This window comes from Lipotes vexillifer, unplaced genomic scaffold (genome assembly GCF_000442215.2).
Source record: "Lipotes vexillifer unplaced genomic scaffold, Lipotes_vexillifer_v1.1 scaffold86, whole genome shotgun sequence".
Classification (NCBI taxonomy): Eukaryota; Metazoa; Chordata; class Mammalia; order Artiodactyla; family Lipotidae; genus Lipotes; species Lipotes vexillifer.
In genome coordinates, this window is record NW_006785406.1 from 3481785 (window position 1) to 3495342 (window position 13558).

The 13558-nt window shown below is 36.0% G+C and overlaps 1 protein-coding gene across 1 annotated transcript in view; it reads left to right on the plus strand.

The window, feature by feature from the left end:
- The window catches only part of RYK (receptor like tyrosine kinase), a 96050-nt gene that overhangs the window by 69167 nt on the left and 13325 nt on the right, over window positions 1-13558 (plus strand). The window contains exons 12-14 of the mRNA XM_007457555.1: window positions 5725-5857; window positions 6823-6932; window positions 7093-7252. Of these exons, the coding sequence (XP_007457617.1) occupies window positions 5725-5857; window positions 6823-6932; window positions 7093-7252 (403 nt within the window). The remainder of the gene's footprint in view (window positions 1-5724; window positions 5858-6822; window positions 6933-7092; window positions 7253-13558) is intronic.

Sequence of the window (13558 nt, forward strand, 5' to 3'; positions counted from 1 at the left end):
AATAAAAAAAAAAAAAAAAAAAAAAAAAAGCTTAAACAACCAGCTAGTGTAATGTTCCTAAAGTTTCATCCATCATGCTACCAATTTCTTCATCCTAGAGAAACATTATAGTCTCTTGTTATGTCTCAAAGACAAGAAATACATTCAAGAAGTTTTGCAGTGACGAATAATTGAGAGAACAAAAGTCATAGGCAGCATTGTGCTTGCTAGAAGGTGTTCAGAAGGTAGGGCAGAGGTTTCCAAAGCATTTTACTGTAGTATGAACCATGTCCAGTTGCTCTTAAGTGGTGAAATCTATGGACTTGCTTTTGCATTTTTCCTGGTCCCGCAGAATTCAGAGCTCATTCGACAGTTAGCAGTGGATATAGCCCCAGAAATCACCATGTTTTAGGTAAGGAAAACGTCGTTATGGAGAAGGTGTAACACAATCATAGACAATTAAGACAAAGTTTCTGTTAGAAATGATAGCATCATGTGAGTTTTGTAAGAGAGCTCATTGCTCTCATATTGTTGGCAGATTAAGAGTATTTGGATGTTCCTTAAAAATGAGGAAATATTTGGAAATTAAAAATCAGACAAATGTGGTGACTTTTGCTACTGAAGAAATTACTCATTCTTAGTTCAGTGGAAGCAGGCTGCTATTCCAGACACGTTCAAGAAAATTCACATGTTTCCCACTGTTGCTGGCCCTGCTCTGGATGTCTCATTATGTGAAGTAGAAAGTTTTGATCTCAATATTTTAAGTCTGTACTACTCTGCCATTTTAACTCAGAAAAATAATCTCGATAAGTAATTAATAAAAAATAAAATGAAGATCAAATCTGCACACAATTCTTTTCCTAACCCAAATTTAGATGTACAAAATGGGATCAAAGGACATTTTTCTTAGAGAAATAACAGTTACAACATAATTTAAAAAAACCAAATACCCACAATGACTTAGGTAAAAATTGATATGGATAAAATACCATAAATTAGCTAAATGTTCATTTATAATTTATATTGTAAAATTATTTTGAAAATAAAAAAAAAAAAAAAAAAAAAAAAAAAAAATGGAATGGTGACCATCATTGTTGGAAGGTATTTATGGACTTCTGGGAAAAAAAAGAAAGTGATGTGTGCAAAAGGCATTATGCATTGTAATTTCTGTGTACTTTGAGCAGTTACTTGAGTTCTGCCAAAAAATAAGATGACTATGCAGAGCTTTATTTTTGAATTTTATTTATACTTTGGTTCATAGTCAAAAGAATTTGAGAACCTAAAAAGAAGGCAGCTATAGTAAGATCAATAAAATGGTAATGAAAACGAAATTGAGTTTTTTGGCATTGTGATGGTGGAAAAGAAGACAAATAAGCCAACGTTAAAGAGACAGTTATTTTTACTGTGATTGAACATAAAACAACTCTTAGCTTCTGGGCAAGCAAGGCTGAAGGAAACAAAGTTTGATACATCTCAGTATTAGAAGGGAAGGAAATGTACATGTTTCTTGGGGAGAAAACTTTTTCTGATTTCACATTCTGGGACAGATATCATTAGCTTTATCATATACTTGGGACATTGATTAAGATAATGAACAGATATACTTTTTAGTTTCATTGAAAATAAAAAAGCCAGAGACCTTTGAAAAAAATTGACCACACAGTAATGAGGGACTAAAGATGTCCTTTTGAAGGGTTAAAGTCATGTGATTTAAGAATGTTACCTTCCATTGACCTGATTCACTGATTTATTCCAAGAATAGAAGTCATTTGCAGAGGAATGGATAGATAACTTACCCTTTAGACTATATTTTCTAAAAAAAAAAAAAAACAAAAACACATTTTGTTTCCTCTGAGTAACAAAGCAAGAACTGGGTAATGATCAATTGGGAATGTCCTTTTTGACAATGTTCGGAGTACTTGATTTATTATGCTGACCCTAGCGGGAAGAACCAGAGTGTTTAATACTAGTATGTAATGTTAACCTAGTACTTAGGTACTTAGCTAGTATTCTTACCTTGATGAAAGGTCTGTACCACATCAGCAACAGAAGTGGGTGGCAGGGATAAATATAGACAAAGCCAGGATTTTCTCAAGGAGCAGTTTTATATCCACAGTAGCCCAAAGGTGCTTTGGCTGAAAAATGTTCAGAGCAAGCATTTGCAGCATTTTCTCAGGCAGCTTTAAGCTATAGGATTTTCCAGCATCCAACTAGGATCAATTAGTAGCTCTAGGATACACTTAGGTGGTGGAATGGGATGACTTATACTGAATTAGGGTTATTTGTTACTGTACATTCAGTAATTAGGGAATGTCTTCTAAAGGCAAGTTATGGTTTGATCCTGGTTAATTGTTCTTCCTCATCATAAAGTGATACCAGGACTCCTGGTTTTTAATGAGCAAAACACATTGTCAATATGTAGAAAGTATATGGTTCTTTCTACTCACTGTAGCAATTTATTTCATTTTTAAGGGGACTAGGGCCTATAACACATTTCTTTTGACCCCTGATGTCTAGACTGTTCATGGCTCTGTGTATGCATACGTTCTCATTCATTAAGTACCCGTTTTGCACTTGGAACACTGCTAGGCATGAGGGTTAAAAATGAAATAATGGGCTTCCCTGGTGGCGCAGTGGTTGGGAGTCCGCCTGCCGATGCAGGGAACACAGGTTCGTGCCCTGGTCCGGGAAGATCCCACATGCCGCGGAGCGGCTGGTCCCGTGAGCCGTGGCCGTTGAGGCTGAGCGTCCGGAGCCTGTGCTCCACAACAGGAGAGGCCACAACAGTGAGAAGCGCGCGTACCGCAAAAAAAAAAAAAAAAAAAAAAAAAAAAAAAAAATTTTAATTTATCAGGCAAACTCAATACACTCAGCAAGAAATGACACCTGGTTTCTGATTTTACCTTTTTTAAAAAACTAGTTTTTGTATGTAATTCATCATGTTTACTTCATGTTTTAACATTCCATGATTAAGAGTTTTAAAGTGTTGAAATATTTTAAAGCATCTTGAAATTCTTTCTTTTCATTCCTTTTTCCACTGGAATTTTTGAGAATAATTTTTATTATAAGTTAAAATAGCTGTATAAATAAAAGATAGCTGTCGATCTATTTAAGTTCCATCAGACATGCTTTATAAAAAGTACTCAAGCTATTTCTGCTTGTAGTTTGACTCTCCATTGGCCCAAGGGTGCCTGATGATGGGCACTTTGCTGAATGCCTCATGGCTCTCACTCTGCAGGCACGGTCGGCAAGACTGAGAACTGGACCAGTTCTTGCCTCAAGTCCCTGCAGAACCTGCCTTTCCTCTATAGCACCTGCTTCTGCCTCATCCACTCTTCTTATAGATCCCAGATCTTCCTCTTTATCTTCCTTCCCTTTATAAACTGGGCAGAATGAAGAGCAGCCATTTGTTCTTTGAAACATTTTCATGCAGCTTGTTACTTCTCTGGAGGGCTTTTAATCCTCTGGTGATAGGATAAATGATTTGATCTCATCCAGCAAACTTCCTGTGTTTGGGTCAGATTCCTTTAACTTTGCTTGGTGAATTTCAGTCATGAGGAAAGGTGCAGAGAAATAATTTTGGGAGCGTTAAAGAGATTGGGCAGCTCTTCACATTACTCCTGAAGTCATGGTAGGTTCAGTTAAATCTGAGTGCACACCTGCTGTAGTCATTTTTTCCCACTTTTATTGAGAAATAATTGACATACCTCACTGTATAAGTTTAAAACATACAGCATGATGATATGATTTACATATATTGTGAAATGATTACCATAGTAGGTTCAGCTAACATCCATCTTCTCATATAGATACAATAAAAGGGAAAGAAAGAAGAAAGAAAATTTTCTCCTTGTGATGAGAGCTCTTAGGATTTACTTTCTTACCCACTGTCCTGTATATCAACAGCAGTGTTAGCTATAGTCGTCAGGTTGTACAGTACATCCCTAGTACTTATTTATAATTGGAAGTTTGTACCTTTGACTGCCTTCCTCCAGTTCCCCTCCCTCCATCCTCCTGCTCTAGTCATTTTAGTATTTGTGGGACTTGGTGTGAAAAGAGGCTCTGTCTTGCTCCCCTGGGAGGGAATGTCCAGTGATCCAGTGGAAAACACAAGGTTTTTAGAATCAGATGAAGATTTGAATTTTTTCCTCTATGTGCTGGCTGTTTGTCCTTGGCAGATTACCTTACCCCTTACCCCCTTCATGGATTCCCTCGCCTGTAAAGTGGAACTAATCATCACTGCCACTCTTGGGCTGTAAGGCAAGCAGAAGCCTTACAGAGAAGTTGCCGCATACAGGTTTACTGTGAGTCCTCATTTTCCCGGCTCCTCAGGGTCAGTGCTTTCCCTGTTAGTAACTCCTGCACAGCAGCAGCGGGGGGGCCCACAGCTTTCACTTCTGCACTGTTAGGCCAGAATTGTGTGACTGTGGTTTTAAAAGCGATACATGCCCAATTGAGACAATTTAGGAAATACAGAAAAGCAAGGTAGAAATGATCTAAAGTCTCACAACTCAAAAACAACAACTCTTGGCATATACTCTGTGCAAAGTTGTATTTGCCCCCATACTTGTAATTATCCTTCAAACATATGTGAATTTGTATCTTGCTTTCCTATAAGTGAGCTTTTACTCAGATTCTTGGAACATCCCTTTGTGACCATTTAATTGTTATATACTATCCTATTATTTGGCTGTACTTCCTTACTTTTGGACAGTCTTGTTGTTTGCAACTTTTACTAGTAATACTGCATTAACTGTCCTTGTTCATATAACTTTCATATGTTTAATAATATTTCCTTATTAATATCCTTAGAGGCAGAATTTTCAAAGTTAAGGAGGAGGAATGTTTTTCAGGTTGTTGTTTGGTGTTACTTACCAAATATTTATTAAATGCCTATTTCTGTGGCACAGAATACAAAGCATTGGGTGTAAAAAAGGAGTTCACTTTAGTTTTTGCCATCTAGGAATTTTCAGCTTAGTGGGAGAAATGAGGTAATTATGTAAAAAGTTACATAGCCTTGGGAAAAATTAACAGTTATTTCCAGGTACCAATGGAAGAGGTGTCATTAGGCAATAGGATGAAAGTATGTGTGCCATGGAGATTTTAAAAGGAACAAGATTTTTTTTTACTGCATGCTTGGCCTTATTTGTATATCACAGCAACATTGTATGGCTGGTGGGATCCCCATGTTAGAGGTATGGAAACTAAGGCCAAGAGAGATGGTCACACAGACAGTAAATGGTAAATTTAGGATTTGGAAATCCCATGTGACCTGCTAAGAACTTCTTGGCTTTTTGTGACAGTTTCAAGCTCTTGATTATCATATTCTTTTCTGCAGACTTGCGTTGGGGCCCTTTTTTTTTTCCTTTTTTAAGCGTGATGATGAACCAAATGGGCTGTTATCATATGCTAATGATCAAGTCATTTTTTAGGTCCCTTTGATTACCCATTCGAGTAGAGATTTAGTGTGGCTAGAGTGTGTCTTAAGAGAATCTAGTCCACAGGAAACAACTTCTGAGTTTATAATTTTTCCCTATCAAGAAAGTGGGTATGTGGAAAACATTAAAGTCTAGTCTAAAAGAGCATTTATAATTTTACATTTTTAATGGTTATATGTTTTTAAGTAAGTTTGAGATTTTCTTGTTTTGTTTTAGGTTATCTTTATTTTATTACTTTTTATTAAAAATAACCCCCTGAAGTTTCAGATTTCACTTGTGTTTCTCCTGTTTTTTAATTATTTTATAGAAATCTTCTACCTATTACCCATGTCTGTATAGAAGAAGGAGAAAAGCCCATGGTGATATTGCCTTACATGAATTGGGGGAATCTTAAATTGTTTTTACGGCAGTGCAAATTAGTAGAGGCCAATAATCCACAGGTGAGAAATATTTGCCCACATACCAATTATTTACCAGTAGCTTCTAATAATATCTTTGAAGGTAGATGTTAACATTCCTATATATAAACTGTTTAGAAGTCTGTAAAAAAGAAACTCAAGGTCGAACCAGAAGATATTGCTAACCTGTTGATTTAGAGGGAGACTGTTTGTGATTCCTGTCTTGAGGCTTACACTCTGCTGATGCTGAAGGTTTTCCGTGTATAACCATTGTGTATTATTCATAATCACCTCAAACCCTCTGTGACACCATCTCAGTCATTTTCCTCATAACTCTTTGAAGGTACTTGTACTAGATCTCCCTTCTAGGAATGGAAATAGACCTTACAGAGCCATTTGGTCCATGTTGTACAAAAACAAAAAAGAAAAAAAAGCTGGTGGTAGCTGGAGGTGTAGATTGTGGGTGATAATTTGGTAGCCAGGGTTTCTAGCAAGTGGTTGGCAGCCATAGCCCACCAGCATCACCTGGGGAAGAATTTCATTCCTCAACCTACAGTCCTGGCACACTAGCTCTAGAGGAGCACATCAGAGAGAGCTGTAAACTAGCATTAGTTTGAAAATGGTCCCTAGGGGATAGCCTCCTAATAAAAGCTTAATATTGTAAAAGAAAAGACCAAGTTATTGAATAATAAACATTTGAAATATTACCCTTAGAATTCAGCATTCATTGAACAGATGTTTATTGAGCTGCTACTGTATATGCTGGATGTTGGGGAGATACACCTAACAGATGAGAGTGAAGTAAATGGTAAATTACAGTACAGAATGATAAGGACTGTAGTAGGTATAAGTACAGGAAGCTATGGGAACATGTTCTTGGTCAAGAAGTAGCTTTTTAAAACTTAGTGTGTAGGTGTATTTTGGGATGGAGTAAGATTGTGGAATAAAATAAGTACCATCAAAGTTTTTGTGCTAACTGCAAGCATTGTCATTTTCTGTTACCACAGGCAATTTCTCAACAAGACCTGGTCCACATGGCTATTCAGATTGCCTGTGGAATGAGCTATCTGGCCAGAAGGGAAGTCATCCACAAAGACCTGGCTGCTAGGAACTGTGTGTAGGTGCCATGAGCTTGTCACTGTCATTTGATATTTAGTGTTCTCTGAATTTGGGTTCTCTCCAGGAGTAACAGTGGGAACTGTGTTGTATTTATGAGTGATTGTGGTCCATATTTTTTCAGTATTCAATTGTATTTGATGTTCATGTCTACTTTTCAGCATTGATGACACACTTCAAGTTAAGATCACAGACAATGCCCTCTCCAGAGACTTGTTCCCTATGGACTATCATTGTCTGGGAGACAACGAAAACAGGCCAGTTCGGTGGATGGCTCTTGAAAGTCTGGTTAATAACGAGTTCTCCAGTGCTAGTGATGTGGTAAGTGCTGGGACCCCCAGATATCAGCAGAATGGAGGAGGCTCCAAATGCTTTTAAAATGTTTTTCAATTTTTTAAATCTGATAACTGTTCCCTGAAATTTTTTATTCAGAAAGCAAGTATAGTTCGCTTTCTAACTGTCAGCTAGTTTGTGGAGATAAGCTGTGTCCCAAACCATGGCCCATCACTGTGTGTAATCTCATTTCATCCTCATGATAACCTGTGAGGGGGCTATTAACACTATGAGATAGGTAGACACTATCCCAGTTTTAAAGGTGATGATGTTGAAGTTAGGTTTTTTGTTTGTTTGTTTTTTTGTTTTGCGGTACACGGGCCTCTCACTGTTGTGGCCTCTCCCATTGTGGAGCACAGGCTCTGGATTCACAGGCTCAGCCGCTCTGCGGCATGTGGGATCTTCCCGGACCAGGGCACGAACCTATGTCCCCTGCATTGGCAGGCGGACTCTCAACCATTGCGCTGCCAGGGAAGCCCTGAAGTTAGGTTTTTTAAGTCTCAGAATGACCAGGTGGCTGTCAGATAGTAAAGATTTATTGTTTTCTTTTTTTCAAATGACCTCTTCCAAGTTTTATGGCCTGTGTAACTTACAGTTCCCCAGATGTCACTCTCTTCCTTTTTGTCAGTTTCTGGGTGGTTCTGTCTATTCAAGCAGATCATATAGTGGGATCCTTTCAACTTAGTGATGTATAGTTTCAGAAGTCACAGTTACTTGCATGTATTTTATAGGCATTTTAATTGTTTTTAATTTCTGACACTTTTTAGTTTGATTTGGAAAATTAATTTATTTCCCTATCTCTTGCTTAATGCACTTTATTATTATAGCTGAATATTTAAAGATTAGGTAAAACTTCTGCTTATAAGGCCCCCCTGTATCACTCAATATCTGTTAGTGTTACATGTAAAATTTTATAGAGTAATTTGCTTCAAAGTTTCAGCTATAAAAATTGGGCTTGCCATATCATTATATATTGTGTCTCAGTGATATATTTTATTTATAATATAGGGTTTCCCTTTTCCTAAGTTTGTGTGGGTTAAGGACTACTCTTTTAATACACAATTTCCCTCAGTGTATTAGTGTCCTGTGGCTGCTGTAACAGATTGCAACAACTTTGGTGGTAAAACAGCAGAGGCTCATTCTCTCACAGTTGAATTCTGGAAGCCACATGTTTGAAATCAGGATGTAGGCAGGGCCGTGCTCCCTCCAGAGACCTTAAGGGAGAAACCGTCCTTGCCTCTCGCAGCTTCTGGTGGCCCTTGGCACTCATTGGCTTGTGGCTGCATCTCTCTGCTCCATGTTCATACCACCTTATCCTCCATGTGTCTGTCTCTCGAAACTCCCTCTACCTCTCTCTTACAGTGATACATATGATTGCATTTAGGATTTATCTCATAATCCAGGATATGTTTCTACTCTCAAGGTCCTTAATCACATCTTTTGTCATATAAGGTAATATCTATAGGTTTCGGGGATTAGAATGTGGACATATCTTTGGGGCCACCATTCAATCCACTATACTCAGTAATTGAAATTACCTAAGATTTCCTTATTGAAAAACTAATCTTCCAATTTAAAATTCTTGAAATGATTTGTTAAGGGAGGAACCCTCTCTTGTTATTATAGTCTTTTAATTTAATTTTTTTTTTCTTTTTCAGGAGCTAGGTTAGCTATTTGATATATTGTGCCTTTCTGCATACCAAGTGTTTTGATGAAATGCGCTCACTTGATGTGAATGAGCAAGTTACATATATAGTTTTTAAACTTTTTTCCTGTAAGTGAAGGTCTTTCATTATGCATATCTTCAAAATACTTTGTTTTAATTTAAAATCAACTACTCTCTCTGCTTCATGGAGCAGCTGCAAAAGTTAATAGTGGATGGAAACTTGTTGCCACAGTCTTTCCCAGCCAGAGTCATGGGGCCTTTTGGAGAATGGGTGGAGGTGGGAGGAATAAATCCTGATTCTTAGACACAGAGCCCTGAGGGTTCAGCTTGTATAGCAGTGGGAAACTAGGCCTAGTCTGTTCTTCCAGAGCTGTGATAATAAAATAAAACTTCTCTAACATTAATGTCAAGAAGTTAAAATTCCAAGTAAAGCAATACAAATACGCCAAGCAACTTACATAGTTCTCATAGTTATCTAAAGAGAACCTGGACTTCTTTTTGGGGGAAGGAGTGGTTGCTTTTTTTGTTTTTGATGTTTATTTTTCTCAAATGATGTTTAAAAAAAAGGAAAGCAGAGCTTGATTTAGGCTAGCAAACAGCTGCTGTATTGAATGACAGTAAGGACCAGTTATACTCAGGTGCTTGTTTTTCAGGTTGCCAAATCTTTATTCAGAAGTTCCGAATTGTAGGTGGGATTCTTTACTAGTTTCTACATTAAGCAAAGCCGTTTTCGTGGGGAAAAAAATTGAGTTTAACTTTGGTTTTAGAATATAGTTCAAAAACATAATATCAGTTGAATTAGAGCTACATGGTTTTCAGATCCACCCCTTTAGTAGAAAAGCCTGCATCTGAACATTTTTGAATGCAGAAAAGTAAAAGAAACTTTCCTCACATCTTCTTTGAAAATATCATTCCATATTTGATTTAAAAGATTAATTGACTCATCTCTTTGGGGTGTTAATATTCTTTTTAATGGTTGATTTTAAAATTTTATGATTTTATTACTCATTGAAATATAGCATAGTTGCCTTAACAAAAATGAGGTAGCAGTTGTGGTGAACCCAAAACTAGTCTAACGGGCAGGAAATAGGAGATGTTTCTTAGATGGCAGTCTATAATACAAAGATGCCATGTAAATTCAAGGAGATTCGGAATTGTTTGATTATTCTCTTAGAAAAAGGAATATTGATAAGTAGTATTTCAGAGGGGTATGCAAGATGGCCAGTAATACTGTTAGCTTGCACAGTGGAAGCTCCCAAAATATGCATGCTTAATTTAATGTATTTGCTTATTTTTATGTAAGTATTCCATTGTATATTTAAGTAGTAATAGGAATTTTTTTTTAGGAATTATTTTTTATAACACTTAAGATCATATATTTCACAGGAACTCCAGAGTGAAAATTAGATGATACACTTCAACTAATGAGACTATAGTTAATAATACATTTCTAAGCAATGTGATCCGCATCTCTTCAGCTGGGTACACTGTGCTGTATTAGCTGGTAAAGTCCATGTAGAGGATATATGGCTTGGTTAAGCAAATATTTCAAAATCATACTTAGAATTAGTTATTCTTACAATTATGATATTTTACAAATTTTGCAACAGTTCACATATTTTGTGTAAGAACTTGCCTTAACAGGAGAATTACTTTAAAATCATCACCACTTTTAGCATGTCTTGGCATAAACTTACTTGAAATGTCTGTGTGACCCAAGTTCTTCTGAACTGTACTTAGAATGTGATGGTGAGAATACCCACATTGATTTACGTTTAACATGGTCAACTCCTAAAATGTTCAGATATTTCTTCTTTAGATTCTTATAAATTCATTTCCTTTAAAATGTATTTTTCCCCTAAATATCTTTTGCCTTGGATGATTGAGATTGAAAGGAATGGGAATACTGTTCTGTTTCCTATGACTGTGATGGGGCTATTTAGTGTAAAAATCCTGCCTTTCTGTTTTGTGGGACTGAGTATTTTTTGAATTCTTATATTGAAGCACACATGTTAAATTGCTTTTTAACATTTGTATTGAATTGTGTATACATAATTGTTATGCTGTGTTTCCACTTTTCCTTTATGGATTAAGTTGGGTTTTAAAAAGCTACATTTAATATTCTACTTTCGGGCTGTAAAACTTCATTCAGAGTCAAATGCAAAATAAGTAATGTAACCCCATTCCCCCCAGAATATCTACACATGTAAAATACATATTTTAGCTATTAATGTAGCATCTAACAAATGATATTACTGCCTGAGAGGGAACATTTTCTCTGCCCTTTAAAAGACCCTTAACATTTTTGCATTCCTTTATAGTTAAAAATTCTCCCTGATTTATTTGGAAATACATTAATGTTTTCTGTCTTAAAAATAATACATTGCATTTCTGGGTTGTGTTTTAACAGTTTTTACTGGAAGGATTCAATATTTTACTATGTCAAGATTATTATAATGTTAATATCAGCTTTTAACTGTTGAACTTAGGAAATATGCACAACCAGATTTGACTAGTTATAAATCTCTAATATTATTCTAAGATAAGACATCATCATAGCCATTATTAAGAATTTCTGGATATTGTTTTTATTCTGTTTTCATCAGATGTGGTACTGCCATAGATCTTTTTTGGTGACTTTCTTTTCCTTTATTTGAAAATAGATTTCTTGATTTATGTCTTATTTGAATTATTTAGCTGGTTATAGTAGCTAACATAATTCTGTAAGAGGCTACCTTCTATTAAGAGACTGAATGCAATCAGGAATACACAATTAAGAGTTTTTTCTTGGTGGTTTTCTTGCCTTTATGGTATTACATTGTGTTTACAAAGCATTTTCTTAGGGAAAAAACAAGTCAAGGAAATGATTTCCATGTTAGTCTTATCAGCGTGGTTTGTGGCAATGAGGAGATCCTTTAAGGTATTCAAACAGTTTTTAGTGTGCATGGCATATGAAAGTGTGTTCCTTGACATTATTTCTTTTGTGAACATTAGAGATTATCTCCAGAAGAAGGAGAGAAATCTGTAGTTATGCAGATACTCTGTTTGCTGCAGAGTGCTTCTTATTGCTCCTCTTCGCCCAGTGCCACGGAAAGTCACTGCCACAACCCTGAACAGACTTGTGCAGGAGAAACTCACATTCATAATATGCCCATGGAGAGTGGTCTTCTGAATTACTGTGGTATCAGAGAGAGCTATAGTTTTCAGAGAATGCTTATTATTTTTAAAAGAATAGAAAACTTTCTGATTTACTCCATTTCTTCATTATTAATTTTAGAATAATATTAGAGTCTCATTATTTAATTTGTTTCCATTGTGGTTGCACATTTTACACATCAACAATCTTAGACTTACTATTTAAATATTCATGTTAAGATGAATTGATTAAAAGACATTAGAAAAAAGCAGAAGAGGTGAAAAAATCATTCAGACATTACTTCAGGAAATAAAGATTTAAAGTTTAATTTTATTAACATTAAGAAAATAGTGTTTAGTTTTATGAAATAGTCCTAATATTTCCTGGGAATGCAGAATAAATGGATTTACTTTAGGAACAGTTAATATATTTTCAGAGTGACCAGTTCCTGTCTTGTGATCAAGTAGTTGCACTCAATTTATTTTCTGTATTTGGCTCTCCTTGAGAATAGATATTTTCCTTAAGAGATCTTGTGAACATATCCTTCCTTTCCTTTCCTGCCTTGTCCTTATCATTCTATTTAATATCCCCTTCAAATAGCCCCAGTGTTCTGATAGAGCAATGTCAAAGCATCTGATACAGTGGAGGAAAGTACCATATATAGCAGATATGTGTGATGGCTTGGTAGGCATCCAACATTAGATCCTAGGACAGATTTGGTCTCTTTTCAGTCATGTAGGACACTCTGTGCCTAAAGTTTGCTGATTTTTGAAGTTGAGTTAGCAAACATGTACTAAATTCGATACCTGATGCAGTCAAAATGCACTTTCTATATAGTCATTGTACACTTGGTTACACTTGTTTAGCTGGAATAGAAAAGTATTAGCCACAGTGATAAGTATAAAGGATTATTAAGATTTTTAGGTGATAGTTTACACTGAAGAATTGTTAAAAAGAACCCTTTAAAAGTCACTTGTGTAAATTTATTAATTGGATCCTGGCCCTTGGCCCTTGCCTCCACTCAGTGTGCCAGGGGCCTGGCCCACCACTGTGCATCCAGTAAAGCTTTTTTAAAGTAACATAATTCTATAGATACATATTTCCACTGTGGTTATTGGAAAGGCCTGGAAAATACGTGTCTGAAAAATTAAAATTCGTAGAATAGTATAGTTTCAAAAATTGGGTATTCAGAAAGGGGTATATACTAATAAAGCCTGTACCTCGAGTATGGCATAGTGTTAGTTTTGGAAACTTGTGAAAATTGTTTAGTTAATGAAAGTCGACTGAACTCAAGCTTCCACTGCTTGGAATGTTACTCCATGATATTTTGATCTTCAGAGTGAACTCTTAATTAAAGGAATTGGTAAAGACAAATCCAAACTCCTTCGCCTTGGTTTTCAGAACTTCCGTTCCTTATCTTCTTGTTTCAGTTTTATATTTTCTACTGTACATTTCCTTATATTCTGCATTTAAGCCAATCTGGAATTCCTGC